This window comes from Oryctolagus cuniculus, chromosome 5 (genome assembly GCF_964237555.1).
Source record: "Oryctolagus cuniculus chromosome 5, mOryCun1.1, whole genome shotgun sequence".
Taxonomy (NCBI): Eukaryota; Metazoa; Chordata; class Mammalia; order Lagomorpha; family Leporidae; genus Oryctolagus; species Oryctolagus cuniculus.
The window spans coordinates 98,848,979-98,866,351 of NC_091436.1; the positions used below are offsets into that span (position 1 = coordinate 98,848,979).

Here is a 17,373-nt window from a genome sequence, read left to right on the forward strand (position 1 = left end):
TCTCATAAGGGTTAAATTTCAGTATGACTTCAGAGTTCCCATTCTGACCACTATGTTTTCCAAATAGTACAAGACAAACCCAATGAGTCCTTCCAAATAAGTAGTCCAAACACAACCTCAGATTCCTTCGCTCTCCCTACTCTGTAACTCACTGTGTGCTCATATTTGATGCTTTTAAAATTATTTATTTACTTACTTATTGGGAGAGAGACAGAGAATGAGTCAGACAGAGCTCCCATCCACTGGTTCACTTCCCAAATGTCTGAAATGGCCAGGACTGTGTCAGCCCAAAGCCAGGAGACAAGAACTCAATCCAGGTTTGCCCCATGGGTTACGGAAACCCAACCACTTAAGCCATCACAGCTGCCTCTCAAGCCTACATTAGCAGGAAGCCCAACTGAGAATCAAACCCAAGCACTCCAATGCAGGATGCAAGTATATTAACAATGAGGCTAACTGCCCAGTTCCTTATTGTTTGTGTTTGGATATGCTCACCCTCTTACTCATGTTGTTACTATCTCAATTCCGTATCTAACTAGGCAACCAACCCTCTTCAATACAACAGAACAATTTGCAGCATTCACACCACACTCCAGCCTCCCTTGCCCATGACAGGCACGGCTAATTCAGTCAGCTATATAATCAAGTAAACCCAGATGACTCTGAAACTGTCAACACAGCACTCCAAGCAGCCTCTGCCATTAACTGAAACTAACACATGAAATGACACCTAGTTTGCTTTCCTGGAAAGAGTATAGGAACAAGAATTTCGTGTGGGCACCAATTACCCAGCATTGTGTCATACACAATTTGGTACCTAATTAATGTTTAAATTGCTCAAAACTATAAATGCTCTGTCTTAACTCTACTCTTGAGGAGATATAATACGTATTTCAGTGAATTTTAAGTTTTAAATACTAAATCATTTCCACCAGCAACATTTTCCTAAATGTAAATTCTTAACCTTGCCCTGGCCAAAGGAAGCTACCAAGTGCTGTTTTTCACCTTCCTCTCTATTTATGTCTAAGCTCTTTAACACTCTGCCTTTCAGACTGTGATTCATAAATCATTCCTTGAGATCTAAAGACCCACCAATTTGCCAACTACCTAGCTACTGCTTCTCTACCAAATCTTCCTTGACCAATTTCTCCCTGAGATTGGCAAGGGAAGAAAGTCAACTCGAAAAACTTTCCTGAGGGAAGTAAATAGTAGATGACATAGAAAAACAGCAAGATCCACCATAATGCTCATCATGTTTTATCACTGCACATTTGGTGTGATGGTCAGAAGCTCAGACCAAGAGATGGTGAGCCACAGCTCACTTCCTCCGTGGACCACCATGGCAGCTCTAAAGGAGCTCTACCCATCCTCTCAAGCTTCGAGTGAGGCGTGCCAGCAACACACTGCTCTTTCCTCTTCTCTGTTCTCCCTGTGCTGCCTCCCCCAGACACAAGAGCAGCCCTTGTATTCCAGTTTCCCACAATTCAGACATGACCCAGTCTGGAGAGCAAGCCAGGAAGACCCCCACTCCCATGTTTCTCTCTCCAGTGTGCCACTACTTCCTGGACAGAAGGGGCCAGGTCTACACAATCCAGAGGTAGGGAGATATCTATGACAAAATATTCCTAAAACTGTAATCTTCATGCCCATTTCATCTCTCAAAATATTTCATTCCTTATTCATCTTTCTTTCACCAATAGTAGGCGGGGTGTTTTTTTTAAGGACAATCAATTCACCTGTACCTCCAATCCTGCTCCCACCATGTTTGACTCACCAATTATCCATCCCTCCCCTTTGCATGAAATATTTTACCTCTCAACTGTGCCTTTTAAGAGACCATGCACCTCTCTCCTTTCCAAAATCGAACTTCTGGCCAGCGCCGTGGCTCAATAGGCTAATCCTCCGCCTTGCGGCACTGGTACACCGGGTTCTAGTCCCGGTCGGGGCGCCGGATTCTGTCCCGGTTGCCCCTCTTCCAGGCCAGCTCTCTGCTATGGCCAGGGAGTGCAGTGGAGGATGGCCCAGGTGCTTGGGCCCTGCACCCCATGGGAGACCAGGAAAAGCACCTGGATCCTGGCTCCTGCCATCGGATCAGCGTGGTGCGCCGGCTGCAGCAGCGGCCATTAGAGGGTGAACCAACGGCAAAGGAAGACCTTTCTCTCTCTGTCTCTCTCTCTCTCACTGTCCACTCTGCCTGTCAAAAAAAAAAAAAAACAAAAAAAAAAAAACAAAAAAAAAAAAAAACAAAATCGAACTTCTGGAAAGGGTGCGGCCACCTTCTGATTATACTTTCTCAATGTCCATTTATTCCTTAAGACTTGCTTTTGCTCCCAACACTGAACTTGAAACCATCTGCTCTGTCCTCCCCTTCTCGGACTTTCTGGGATCCTTGTTAATATGAAAACCTTCTCCTGAAGACTTTCTTCCCTTGGTTTCTGAGACATCTCACCATCTTCAATCTACTCGTCCCTGTCTTCTCCCTATCTGTCCCTTTCATTGACTTCTCCTCCCCCTCCCAAGCTTCCATGGTCAGTCTTATTCTTTTTATTAAGCTCTGTCTCTCGGGTGCATCTCATGTATTTTCAGGACTTCAAATATTGTCTGCCTCTGTGAAAACAAGCCCTTAAATTCTCTCCTCAGCTACAATTTCAAAACTATCTGGGCCAGCACCACGGCTCACTAGGCTAATCCTCCGCCTGTGGCGCTGGCACACCAGGTTCTAGTCCCAGTCAGGGAGCCAGATTCTGTCCCGGATGCTCCTCTTCCAGTCCAACTCTCTGCTGTGGCCTGGGAAGGAAGTGGAGCATGGCCCAAGTGCTTGGGCCCTGCACCCACATGGGAGACCAGGAGGAAGCACCTGGCTCCTGGCTTTGGATCGGCGCAGTGCCAGCCATAGTGGCCATTTTGGGGGTGAACCAACAGAAAGGAAGACCTTTCTCTCTGTCTCTCTCTCACTGTCCACTCTGTGTGTCAAAAAAAAAAAAATGGAAACTTGTTGAAGTGAAAGGGACACTATGGGAAACGGTGACTTGATCAGCATAGCCCTGACTGTTAATACATTATCCCTCTTAGTAGTTTTTTTGTCTGTTCTACTTAATATGACTGATTCAATTCTGTAATTAATACACAGTTATTCTTAAGTGTTGAAATTTAACTGAAATGTGATCCCTGTTAAACATAAGAGTAGGAATAAGAGAGGGAAGAGATATATAATTTGGGACATGCTCAAGCTGACTTGCCCCAAATGGTAGAGTTAGAAACATACCAGGGGATTCCAATTTAATCCCATCAAGGTGGCATGTACCAATGCCATCTCACTAGTCCAAGTGATCAATTTCAGTTCGCAATCGATCATAATGAAAGGACTAAGAGTCAAAGGGAGCACATAAGCAAGTCTAGTACCTGCTAACACTAACCGATAGAATAAATAAAGGGGAGAGTGATCCAACATGGGAAGTGAGATACTCAGCAGACTCATAGAATGGCAGATGTCCTAAATAGCACTCTGGCCTCAGAATCAGCCCTAAAGGCATTCAGATCTGGCTGAAAAGCCCATGAGAGTATTTCAGGCATGGAAAGCCAAGACACTCTGGCAAAAGATCTCTGTGAGTGAGATCTCAGTGGAAAGAACAGGTCTTCAAAGAAGGAGGTACCTTTCTCTGAAGGGAGGAGAGAACCTCCACTTTGACTATGACCTTGTCTAAACAAGATAAGAGTCGGAGAACTCAAGGGGCTTCCATAGCCTTGGAAACTCATGACTGGAGCATAGGGAGATTACTGATGCCATAGACAGGAGTGTCAATTGGTAAAGTCAACAACAGGAGTCACTGTGCACTTACTCCTCATGTAGGATCTCTGTCCTTAATGTGCTGTGCATTGAGATTTAATGCTATAATGAGTACTCAAATAATATATTTCACTTTGTGTTTCTATGGGGGTGCAAACTGTTGAAATCTTTACTTAATGCATACTAAACTGATCCTCTGTAAAAAAAAAAAGAAAAAAAAAAAAGAAAAGAAAAGAAAAGAAACTATCAACTCCCAACTTGACTCTCACTGGGATTAAACATGACAATAGGTCTGATCTGATTTCATCATCATTAAAAAAAATCATCTATTATTTTTCACTTTATGTTTCTGTGTGGGAGCAAACTGTTGAAATCCTTACTTAATGTATACTAAGCTGATCTTCTGTATATTAAGATAATCGAAAATGAATCTTGATGTGAATGGAAGGGGAGAGGGAGTGGGAAAGGGGAGGGTTGTGGGTGGGACGGTATGGGGGGGAAGCCATAGTAATCCATTATTCGTACTTTGGAAACGTATATTCATTAAATAAAAGTTAAAAAAAAAAAAAAAAAAAAAAACTATCTGGACATCTGTACCTGAGTATCCCTGCAACCATCTCCAAGGCGGAGTGAAACATCTCTTCAGAAAACCCAAACAGCTCTCTCCTTCTGGGACTGCCACTCCCAGCCATCAGCGATGTCCTCCACACACTTTTCCCTTGTCCACAGTGAGAAATAAGTGTTCTCACCAAATGCCAAATGTGTCAGCAGAGGTGGGACATTTATGAATGGACATCTGTACAGCTCTCCAAGTAAAAGGTAACAGTGCAGGCACAGAGTCACAAGAAGCTCTATTTACGAACCACACTGAAGTTTTCATGTAAACAAGAAATGACTCCTCCCGCCTTGTGCACTTTTATTATGTTATCCTGTAGGAACCTCTGAATCTCCTCCGGTGCCATCCTGCCTCTTATCCTCTGCTCCCTATTCATTCGTGTTTCACATGCAGCAAATGAGCAATACAATGAAGTGAAAGAGGGAAATGACTTTGAGGAAACCACTAGCTTCAGCACCATAAAGTCCTCTTAACAGAACATAAGGCATCAACAGTAACCCAGGACAAATTCTTACAGGATCGGATTTCTGTTTCCACCACAACCCTTCTATGAGTCACTAGGACAGTGACTCATTCAGCATTAGAAGAGGAGCAGCACATGTTTAACTTGGAGTTTAAAGTATCAGTGTGTTCATTTCAACTTCATCCAAACGTTGATTCACAATCAAATCTCAACAACACGTCTCTCCACTGCTGAAAAATGAACACCAGCACTTAGGGTTGGGGACCACTTGAGAGGCAAACAGAGAAGTCCAGGAGGGGCCTTGTCTGCGCTCTCTTGATTCATCACAGGCATGCAGGGGCATGCCACTCGCTCGCAGGCTACAGTGTGTGAAATCCTAAGGGGAGAGTGGTTGTTCTCATTTTAAAGCGGCCAAGAATCATCTGTGGTAGTGGCTGAACATAAAGTTTAGATTCCCAGACATAGCCCAAGTCGTGAGGAGAGCTGCGAATCTGCATTTTCAGAGTGTGATTCACACTCTGAGAAACACAGCCAAGTTATTTAGTGTTTTAAAGATCTGTGAAGCTCCTAGCCCCACCCCCAACCCTTATGCAGAACCATTAGCCCATAAAGAGCAGTTTGACCTTGAACTGAAATAAGAAATGTGCACACAGGCATTTTTAAACTCCTTGGTTAGCCCAATTTCTTCTCTAGCAGAAGAATCAACACTTGCAAATAAATCCTGGGTCTTAAATAGAGTCTTTCATATGTTAGGAAAATCTCCTGAAGTATAATGGAAACAGCACTGGACTGTGAATTTGGGGACTGAAATCTGTTTCCAGCACTGCCACTTGGCCTCGGGCAGATCCCCAAACACCACACCTAAGAAGAGTTTCTTTGGCCATAAGTTAGGTGACTGCACTAACTTATTTTTAAATCCCTTCCACCTCCAAAATTCTACGAAGCTCAAAAGAAATTAAGAAGAGAGCTGGAAAGGGGAAGGATTTATATGATCTGGAGAAAAAACAGAACGGAAAATTATTACATAAGGTTGCTTTGGTTACTCTTTGAACAATTCAGATAATACCAACTATTCAGGTAAGGAAAACACAGTTGACACACTGTTATAAACACAAAAATAAAATTATTATTTTTCTAAATGCAAAATGATACTATACTATTAAAGTCAAACTATATTGTTTTAGTTAAATACTGACTGTAAAACTTTTCCAAAATTGTACCACTAAAAATCCTAGATGAAAACACTTCTGATGATTTACTTTGGTTTGAAATTCATTAAATCTAATACCCACCAAAAAAAATAGGAGAGATGGCAATTCATCTTGAAGTTTTTTAGTTCCAAATTAGATCCAGATATAAACTACCACAGCAAATGTGAAAATTATTTTAGAAGATGATATATAACATCACATCAATATCCCAAAATCTAGCAAATGAAAACCATTTCACTCTTCCAGGCAGTAGAAAACCTTACAGACCCCCCGGACCTCAGACAAAATTAACTTCAAATTCTGGCTTCACCATTTACTAGCTGCATGTACAATTGGATTGTTCTCTCTTAGCCTCAGATTCCTCATCTCCAAAATGAAGAGAATAGTGACTACTTCATAGACTTGTTCAAATGAAATGGTGTGCATAAAGTTCCTGGCACTATGTAGAAATTCAATATTTAATATTTTTAAGATTATTTATTTGAAAAGCAGAGTTACAGAGAGGCAGAGAAAGAGAGAGAGAGAGAGAGAGAGATCAATCTTCCATCTTCTGGTTCACTCCCCAAATGGCCACAATGGCCAGAGCTGGGTCAATTCAAAGCAGGAACTAGGAGCCTCTTCTGAGTCTCCCATGTGGGTACAGGGGCCAAGCACCTGGGCCATCTTCCACTGCTTTCCCAGGCCATAGCAGAAAGCTGGATCAGAAGTGGAGCAGCTGGGTCTCCAACCGGTACCCATATGGGAAGCAGGCACTGCAGGCAGTTTTACCCACCACACCACTGTGCCATCCCTAATATTTAATATTTTAAATCCTTTCCCATTCCCACATAGCGATGTGCCTCTGGTAGAACTCCCAGTCCAAAATCATCCCAATCGGTGATTAGCGCCTTTGACAAGAACTGTTGCTCTTCTCTCCTAACAAGAAAGCTACCGTTTTTGTGAACAATCCCTATGTGTTAAGTGTTTTAAATACTGCAACTCATTTAATCCTCACAATACTCTATAATTGTATAAGGCAGAAAACACTACTTTTCCCATGATGAAACTGAGACCTGGTAAGACCATGACTGCCCACAGCCACCCAACCACTGACTGGAAATGGCCAGCATCTGTATCCAGGTCACCTGGCTCCAGCTGAAGCAGATCATGATTACACTCTGGTCCTTTATCTCCAGTCACCACCTACCTGTTCCTATATATCACCCAATACAGCGAAGGCATGTAAATGAAAAACATACACTCTTTGGGGGCCGGCGCTGTGGCGCAGTGGGTTAATGCCCTGGCCTGAAGTGCCGGCATCCTATATGGGTGCTGGTTCTAGTCCCAGCTGCTCCTCTTCCACTCCAGCTCTCTGCTACGGCCTGGGATAGCAGTGGAAGATGGGCCAAGTCTTTGGGCCCCTGCACCCATGTGGGAGACCCAGAGGAGGCTCCTGGCTCCTAGCTTTGGATCAGCACAGCTATGGCCATTGCAGCCATTTGAGGAGTGAAACAGTGGATGGAAGACCTCTCTCTGTGTCTCTACCTCTCTCTGTAACTCTGTCTTTCAAATAAATACAATAAATCTTAAAAAAAAAAAAAAAAGCATATACTCTTTGAAAATAATTCTCATGTAACTACAGGTTCACACTGAGTTCCACTGGCAAAACTGCCTGTGAAAACCTGCCCTGAGAGTCCTGCCCACACACTACACTAATTAATCTACTTTCATAAAAACCATGGGACTGATTTTGATCTACAAAGCACAAAATATAAGTTCAGGAGCTTTGTTTCCACCAGAAAGCCATCCTAACTGAACTGGAGGATTTTTGTTAAAGTTTTTCAGCTAATATCTCAAAATTTTCCCACCCTTACTAGACCAAGATGGAAAATAAAATACCTTTCAGTCAAAGCAAGAAAGATAATAGAGAACAAAGCTGAATTTTTTTTTAATTCTTAAAAAATAGAAGGTAGGGGCCGGCGCTATGGCATAACAGTTAAGGCCCCAGACTGCAGCACTGGCATCCTATATGGACTCCGGTTCAAGTCCCAGCTGCTCCACTTCCAATCCAGCTCTCTGCTAATGCACCTGGGAAAGGAGTGGAGGAGAGCCCAATCCTTGGGCCCCTGCACCCACATGGGAGACCCGGAGGAGGTTCCCAGCTCCTGGCCTCCAATCGGCTCAGTTCTGGCTGTTGTAGCCATTTGGGGATGAACCAGTGGATGGAAGACCTCTCTCTCTCTCTCTCTCTCTCTCTGTAACTCTTTCATATGAATAAAATAAATCTGTAAAAGAAATAGAAGGCAGGGGCCAGCGCTGTGGTGCAGCAGGTTAATGCCCTGGCCTGAAGTACCAACATTCCATATGGGCACCGGTTCTAGTCCTGGCTACTCCTCTTCTAATCCAGCTCTCTGCTATGGCCTGGGAAAGCAGTGGAAGACGGCCCAAGTCCTTGGGCCCCTGCACCCGCGTGGGAGACCCAGAAGTCCTGGGTCTCCTGGCTTCAGATCGGCGCAGCTCCGGCCATTGCAGCCATCTGGGGAGTGAACCAGCAGATGGACAACTCTCTCTCTCTGTCTCTACCTCTCTCTGTAACTCTTTCAAATAAATAAAATAAACCTTTAAAAAAAAAGAAAAGAAGGAAAATATTCCATTAACTCACCAAGATTTTAGGGCAAAGAGAAAAAGGAAATTCTTAAAGGGTGTGGATATACAGAGCATGTCTCACCCCAGTACCTCAAAGGGGAGATGGAAGTGGGTTTGACATCATAAAAAACAAGCAGTGCCTTCAGACCAGCAGACCATCCCCAGGAGACACCACTCAGTGTCCAGATTTTTCAGTTGGCATTTTCAGTTTGGGGTTTTTGTCCTTAAATCATGTTTTCATGAAACCAATAACAATGAACTTGTTAATTAAGGCAAGGGATAATCTATATCCTTTATTACTAAAGTAATAGGGAAAAAAAAAACTAGAAGGTAACAAAAAAAGAGAAGATAAAACAGAAATTAGGGTCTAAGGACATCAATTACTTCATAAGACTTAACAAATGAAGATAGTTCTCACTTATGGGCTGTAAATTCAAATGTTCTTAACTCTTTTGCTTAATTTGATACAAAGCTCCATGGCAATATCTTAGGGAGGAAAGAGACAAAAATCACTAATGGAAGAAATAAGATGACTCGCTTTTCACCCATCATTATAGCCTGACCTGATTTCAAATGCCAAACACTGGGGCCAGTATTATGGCACTGCGGTTAAGCCGCTGCTTCCAACACTAGCATCCATGTCGGCATCAGATGGAGCTCAGCTGCTCCACTTCTGACCCAGCTGCTACCAGTACACCTAGGAAAGCAGCAACAGATGACCCAAGGGTTTGGGCCCCTGCCCCCAAAGTGGGAAAACGAGATGGAGTTCCAGGCTCCTGGGCCCTGCCCTGGACATTACAGCCATCTGGGGAGTAAACCAGCAGCTCCCTCTCTCCCTCTATAACTCTGCCTTCCAAATAAATAAAATAAAAATCTTTAACAAATAGCCGGCACCGTGGCTCAATAGGCTAATCCTCCGCCTTGCGGCGCCGGCACATCGGGTTCTACTCCCGGTCAGGGCACCGGATTCTGTCCCGGTTGCCCCTCTTCCAGGACAGCCCTCTGCTGTGGCCAGGGAGTGCAGTGGAGGATGGCCCAAGTGCTTGGGCCCTGCACCCCATGGGAGACCAGGAGAAGCACCTGGCTCCTGCCATCGGATCAGCGCGGTGTGCCAGCTGCAGCATGCCAGCTGCAGCGGCCATTGGAGGGTGAACCAACAGCAAAGGAAGACCCCTCTCTGTCTCTCTCTCACTGTCCACTCTGCCTGTCAAAAAATTTTTTTAAAAAAATCTTTAACAAATGCCAATAGCTGCTCCATTGTCTCCTCTCTGGTAATTTGTACTCACTTAACTCTTACTATGTTGTGTCAATTATACTTATCTAATCGATTCTTTTTTTTTTTTTTTTTTTTTTTTTTTTTTTTTTTGACAGGCAGAGTGGACAGTGAGAGAGAGAGACAGAGAGAAAGGTCTTCCTTTGCCGTTGGTTCACCCTCCAATGGCCGCCGCGGCTGGCAAACTGAGGCCAGCACACCGCGCTGATCTGAAGCCAGTAGCCTTAATCAACTCTTAGACAAAGGAAGACAAGCTCATGAACCCAGTTCTCTTCACTGCAGAGATGGTGACGCTGCAGCAGATGTTGAGGGGCGAGGGGCGAGGGGAGTCAGGGGAGTGGTGACAATGACAAGTACACTTCAGCATCCGGATCTCACCACCACAGTGGCATGAAGACATCTGCACAGAACTTCCTCCAAGTTTAGTAGAAACACTTTTTAAAGGGCTACTGTTCACCAAAACGAAATTAACTTAATACAACCAATGTTACTGGCCTCAAGGGTAGAAATGAAAATAAAATTCCCCCCACATCTGTCAAACACATAAATGAACTATTCCCTGAAAAAAAAAACTATACTTGTCTGCCTTTATTCAAGTATATTCTGCAGTTTGAATACTTTAGTTATTACTATTTCTGACACAAAGTAAGCCAGAAATACATTCTGGCTATGGTAAAATGCACCCTTATCGAGGGATTTCTCTGAAGTCTAGGACTGTTGGAAATGAGCCATTCTAAAACTGCCTTCCTCCTTATCCAGTCTGCCAGGAGATGAATCTTGATTAAAACCAACGTTGTCTCCAGGGCCCTCGTAAGAAAGCGATGAAATAATCAGATCAAATATATACATTTGTTTATGTGATGGGAGAAACAGAACATGACTCCTGTGAAGAGCCAGACCCTTCTGATTTAGAAGCCCTCATTTACCTACATATTGTTAGACTGGAGAAGTCAGACAAAGCAAAGGATGTGAGGACCAGGAGGGAGAAACGTCTTATTCCTTAAGCCCCAAGATTACAGGAAGCATCTGCTCCGAGAACAATAACTCAGCCTCTGATAACAGACTAACATTCTCCTCTGGAAAGGGGAAAGTGCTCCTAGCCATGGCAGTTTCAATGAAACTGGATGCCAACAGAGTCAAAAACAGCCCATTTTCCCTCTTTCCTTTTCATCAGCCTTTCTGCTCCTGTTTTCCAATCTAGCCTCGAGCACTTAAGTCTTCCAAAGGGATAACACGGACCCTCCTCCCAAAAGAAAAAACCTAAGAATAAAGTTACAAACCAAACTACAACAACATGCACTCCCAGTGATTTTTGGACTGATAAAGGAGAGCCAGCATCGCAGTGCAGTGGGTTAAGCCCCTCGCTTGCAATACTACCATCCTATCCGCTGCTCCGCTTCCAATCCAGCTCTGCTACAGTGCCTGGGAAAGCAGCGGAAGATGGCCCAAGTGCTTGGGCCCTGCACCCACATGGGAGACCAGGATAGAGTTCCAGGTTCCTGGCTCTGGACTGGCTGAACCCAAGCTGTGGCGGCTGTTTGGGGAGTGAACTGGTAAACAGAAAATATCTCTCTATCTTTTTTCATCTCTCTCTCTCCCCCCACAATCTGTTGCTCTGCCTTTCAAATAAATATTTAAAAAAAAAAAGAGTAATAAAGGAGACTGCAGAAAACATGGGAGAAATTCTAAAATAACAGCATAGAAACGCCCAGCAGAGCCCAAATACTCATCAGAATCATCTATGTTATTCTAGGACCTCTGCATTGCTGTAAAACTGCCATATCAGTAGAGTCAAACTCATAAATTCTTAATAAATAATGAATATGAAACTGCCTTAATTATTATCTCCTGTGATTTTGTAGTTCAATATTTTCTTTAGCTACTCTCATAAGACCAAGATTCATTCATTTTCAGAAATGACAGTTCACTAGTGAAATTTGACATCTTCCCCCATGTACAGAAAGTGGTACTGTCTGCAACCTTGTCTTCAGTATTATTACTACCAGTAGTATTAGCAGTTGTCATGTATTGAGTACTACATACTGTTGTTAACTTTATAACTACACTTCAAAGTTAGTTTCATTATCTCTGTTTTACAAATGAGGAAACTGATGATCAGAGCAAGTAAGTAACCTGTCCAAGATCACAGGAGTATGACAGTTGTGCCAGGACCCAAACCAGATCACACCTATGCTTTCTCTCCACTTCCGACACTGCTGCTATGGGAGATAAAGTGGTACAGGCTGGCCATTACACACAGCCTCTCTTCCTGAATCCCACCCCAAATTTACCCAGGTGGTCAGTCAGCTTCCAGTGGGGAAAGAGCCACAAATGTAGACATAATCTTTCATTTCATCTCCTTTCATGATGGGCAACTTCTCTGTGCTGGTAGACGACAAGTATTTATTTAATGAGCTCATGAGGAATGCCATTCACCCTTCATTATGTGCCCTTCAATGATTTCTTTGAAAGAAAACTCTAAACTGTTTAGAAATTCATGCCCTGATCTCTGGCCTTTGACAACCTGCTACATTCTTCTAGTGTTTATATCTGGGTGGTAGGATTACCAGTGATTTTGGTTTATTTCCTTTACTTCCAGTGTTTATCAAGCTGTAAGTGCAGAGCATTTATTGCCCTCGTGATTAGAAAAAAATACAATAAATATTCATTTTAAGGAGGAAAGCTTAAGTAGTGACTCCCTTCTCCCCAGAAAGAAAATTATTTTTTCCTTAGTATTGAAAAATAAAACATTCTTAATACAGGGCCAGACTGGAGGTAAGAATGATTTGTCCTTCCACAAATTGCTCACATTTCACTCTACTTTTCTTTTTCCTTTTTTTATTACTTTAAGCATTAAGATATACCCCCACAAAACTAGATTTTAATTATTGTGTGGTTGGCAGCTCATGACAAGAGCCTCAGGTGATCACTGATGTCATAAATAAGAGTGTCAATTGTTAAACCAATAACAGGAGTCACTGTGCACTTACTTCCCATGTAGGACCTCTGTCTTTAATGACTTGTACTATGAGAATTTATGGTGGCCGGCACCGCGGCTCACTAGGCTAATCCTCCGCCTTGCGGCGCCGGCACACCGGGTTCTAGTCCCGGTCGGGGCGCCGGATTCTGTCCCAGTTGCCCCTCTTCCAGGCCAGCTCTCTGCTGTGGCCCGGGAAGGCAGTGGAGGATGGCCCAAGTGCTTGTGCCCTGCACCCCATGGGAGACCAGGAGAAGCACCTGGCTCCTGCCATCGAATCAGTGTGGTGCGCCGGCCGCAGCGCGCCAGTCGTGGCGGCCATTGGAGGGTGAACCAACGGCAAAAGGAAGACCTTTCTGTCTCTCTCTCTCACTATCCACTCTGCCTGTCAAAAAAAAGAGAGAGAGAGAATTAATGGTAAAACATGTCTTCAGCCGGCGCCGCGGCTCACTAGGCTAATCCTCCGCCTACGGCGCTGGCACACTGGGTTATAGTCCCGGTCGGGGCGCCAGATTCTGTCCTGGTTGCCCCTCTTCCAGGCCAGCTCTCTGCTGTGGCCCGGGAGTGCAGTGGAGGATGGCCCAAGTGCTTGGGCCCTGCACCCCCATGGGAGACCAGGAGAGGCACCTGGCTCCTGGCTTCGGATCAGTGTGGTGCGCTGGCCGCAGCAGCCGTTGGAGGGTGAACCAACGGCAAAGGAAGACCTTTCTCTCTGTCTCTCTCTCTCACTGTCCACTCTGCCTGTCGAAAAAATAAAAATTAAAAAATAAAATAAAATAAAAAAAACATGTCTTCAACAGTACTTTATACTTTGTGTGTCTGTGTGGGTACAAACTGTTGAAATCTTTATTTAGTATAGAGTTGGTCTTCTGTATATAAAGATAATTAAAAATGAATCTTAATGAAGAATGGAATGGGAGAGGGAGTAGGAATTGGGACAGGATTGGGGTGGGAGGGCGGGAATGGGGGTAAGAACCACTATATTCCTAAAGCTGTACCCATGAAATTAGTATTTATTTCTAAAAAATAAATAAATAAATAAATAATTTTTAAAAATTACTGTGTGGCTTTTCTGTTCCTTCCCAGAGGCCTATGTAGTAAAATCCTCCATGGCAAATCCACATGGTTTTGTCAAAGATGAGCTTTTTCCTTGTGGGAAACGTGCAGCCTACATTTCCCAGCCTCTTTTGCCATTTGAATACAAGCAGTGGTGATAGGAGCTTGTCCAGGCCTAGTCCAGAAAAACCTCACATACGAGAAACTCCATGTTCTTCCTCCATAGTCTTGGGAGTCACATGTTGGTGATGATGATGGAACCACAAATGAAAGAAAGCCTGAGTTATCCGAGCTTCCACTTGGAAGAGTGCCCAGGAACACCATTTTGGACTTACATAAATGAGAATTACGGAATTACACAATGGAAGTTAAAGGTGTGTTTTGGGAGCCACTGCAAATTGGGGGTACTCTGTTACACTAATTACCTAACCTGTGGTTCTGTTAACACAGTCCAAGTATTACTGCAGGAGGGTAAGGAGCTGTGTGCTGTTCATCCTACCTTTGTCGAAGACCCCTTCTGCTTCCAGGACAGACACGTTTAGGTTTGATGCCATCTTGAACAGCTCTGCCTTCACAGTGACCTGTGAGGGACTGTGTTCCAGAAGCTCCACTCCAATAGTCACATTTCCTCCGGGCCTGATGATCCCTGGGGCTGTCACCAGAAACCGGGGCCTAAAGAATTCCCAACCAGGGAAAAACAAAGTTTCTTAGCCTCACTTCTCCAATCATTCTTTTGTGATCCTCAAATTTCATAGATAGTGACATAGACTCTGCATACTGGGCCAACAATTAATATTGTTCCATTGCTCTATTTAGCAGCAGCATTTGAATGCTACTGAAACAACAATAATCCCCACAAATCAATTTTAATGCAATAATTCATGCACCACTCTTAAAGGAAGACCTATGTCACGTTTCATTTCATTTTTATTTATTTGAGAGACAGAAAAAGCTCTCATTTGCTACTCACTCCCCAAAATGCCCACAAGCTGGGGCTTCAGGAGGCCAGGAACACAACCCGGGTCTTTCATGTGAGTGTCAGCAGCTCAACTGCTACCTCTACCGTCTGCAGGAGCCAGAGCCAAGCGTCAAGCCCAGGTACTCCAATCCAGGTGACCCGCATCTTAAGCCATGTCTTAACTTCTAGGCTACACCATGGCCCCAGGCTTGCATTATTAATTCCATCTTGTGAACTCCAGCCAGCACAGGAACAGCCACGGTGTACCTGGCTTAAACAGAAGCTTGCAGAAATTACTGTTCTAGCACAAGACTCTAAGCTTCTGTGCAAAGGCCTTTATCCTAGCTAAAAAAAAATAAATAAATAAATAAATAGGATGTCTGCCTGTTTTCTTTTTCAAAGCCTTTTGCTCTAGCACGCACCCAAGGTGGGTAAAGCAATCATTACACCAACACCGTCTGAAAATAAACTGCCCATGGAGAAGCTCCCAGGTGTAGCAGACCAGATCAGGCCTCCAAGCAGCAGATTCTCTGCCGAAGCTAAGGGTTAGGACTCAACTGCAAAACTCTTTAGGGATGGAGCACTTTCCATGATCTGGGAGCTCATGTCAGTTATCTTCCTCCAGTAGCTGCATTTGAACCCACACTTGGTCACCTCAGCCACACACTGACAATGTCAAAGCCGAGACGCCCTCTTTAGAAAAATATATGTATCATGCATTGGAGAGAAGCAGCGGGTTATCTGGGAACAAAATGTTAAGAAGCAAAAGGCAGAGGCAATATGGACTAAAAGTAAAAGGGCTCAGAAAGCCTGAGGGACGTTTGACCAACTCCAAGGGAGAAGAAAGTTATCAGTCCCAGGGAGAGCCACACCGCAGCCACCGAGGCTCCAACCTCCAGCCGGTGCTCAGCTGGGGACCGCCGGCGCGCGGGCTGCAGTGTGGCCTCCACAGCCTCCCGCAGCCTCCCTCTGCCGGGGCCCAGGGCGCGCCCGCTCCGCGCGCGCCCGCCCCGCGCTCCTACCGGGGGGCCGCGGCCACTGCCGCGCAGCACAGGCAGAGGAGGTGGGCGGCGGTCAGCAGCGGCGGGCTCCGCATCTCGCCGGCGTCTGCCTGGGCGGCCTTCCTCTGCGGGGGAAACTCTCGGGCACCGCGGGGTGTGGCCAGCCACCTCCTCCCAGATTTTTTTTTTTTCCCTCCTGACTGTGGAGTTTAGCAATCTGAAATGGGCGCGCCTAGAAGCGGAGAGCTCTAAATTGAGACGAGACTTGGCGGCTCCACCCCCACCACGCGCATCACGTTCCGGGGGGCGGGGGTGGGTAGATCCCGGTCTCTGAGCGCCCGACCTGTCCCCAGCACCCTGCTTCCCGCAGAGAGGAGCGGGCGCCCGCTTCCCGGGCCGCTGGGCTCCTCCCGCTGTTTACGCTTAGCACGCTATCGACCGGGCCCGGAGTGCACGAACAGGCCCACCCTTGGGAGCCGAGATTCACAGCAGCTATGTGAAGTGGGAAAAAATCAGTCATTGTCCTCCAGACTATGAGTCAGAATTGTAGAGAAATGGCAAACACACACACACACACACACACACACCAAACGGGCGTGTTTTCTGGGTAGTCGTTCAGTGTATATGAGTAGGGACAGAGGAAAACTTTTTTCTTCTGCTTAAAACAAAAATTGAGGTACACTGCTTTCCTGCCCACAAGAAAGTGCTACGGGGTCTCTCACCTTTAAAAAAAAAAGGATAAAAGAAATCTGGCACGTGCAAAAGTAAGGTGTTGCTGCTTAGAAGCCTGGGAAGATGCGTGTGTCCTTGCAGCTGTCTCTATAAACACATTTGCCACAGGAAGTATTCATTAGGACCATAAAGCTTGCGGCAATTTGTCTTAGCACGAGTAGGGGTGAGGCAGCTCTCCCGTCGGAATGGGTGCCCGTGGCCCAGCAGTTGCGCCGGCCTGCTCTTCACATCCCGAGTTTTCTGTACCCTTCCGCCCACCTTGGCAACGTCCCAGTCTTCAGATGACTCAGGTTTCACCATGACTACACCATAAAAGCAGGGAACTGCCAGAAACGACTGAAAAGCGGCACATTCGGTCCTTGACAACGTCAGCTTTCTAATTCTTGGAGAAATTTTAGACGGTAACATTTTACCATGGGGGCAAAATGCTACCGGAAAAGAGGTCACCGGAGGTTTGTCTCAGGGAAAGCTCAGATAAAGCTAAATAAGGGGCAAGCAGCACCTAGACAAACTGCGGCTTCCGGAGGCCAGGAACTGGCGTTCCTCCCTTTCCTGTGCCACCCTTTTTCACCCTGCCGAGCAGCCTGCAGAAATCCTAACGTCTCCTCCTATGGGCAGCCTGTCTTTAGTGGTGGCTTCCTGTGCAGGCAGGACTCGGGCGTGGTTAAGCCTGA

General features: G+C 45.2%; 1 protein-coding gene across 1 annotated transcript in view; it reads right to left on the bottom strand.

Annotated features, from left to right (window-relative positions):
- The window catches only part of CD109 (CD109 molecule), a 169,725-nt gene extending 153,539 nt beyond the window's left edge, over positions 1-16,186 (bottom strand). The window contains exons 1-2 of the mRNA XM_070073883.1: positions 15,989-16,186; positions 14,508-14,680 (exon numbers count right to left, since the gene is read on the bottom strand). Of these exons, the coding sequence (XP_069929984.1) occupies positions 14,508-14,680; positions 15,989-16,062 (247 nt within the window). The 5' untranslated portion in view covers positions 16,063-16,186. The remainder of the gene's footprint in view (positions 1-14,507; positions 14,681-15,988) is intronic.
- Positions 16,187-17,373: the final 1,187 nt, after the last annotated feature.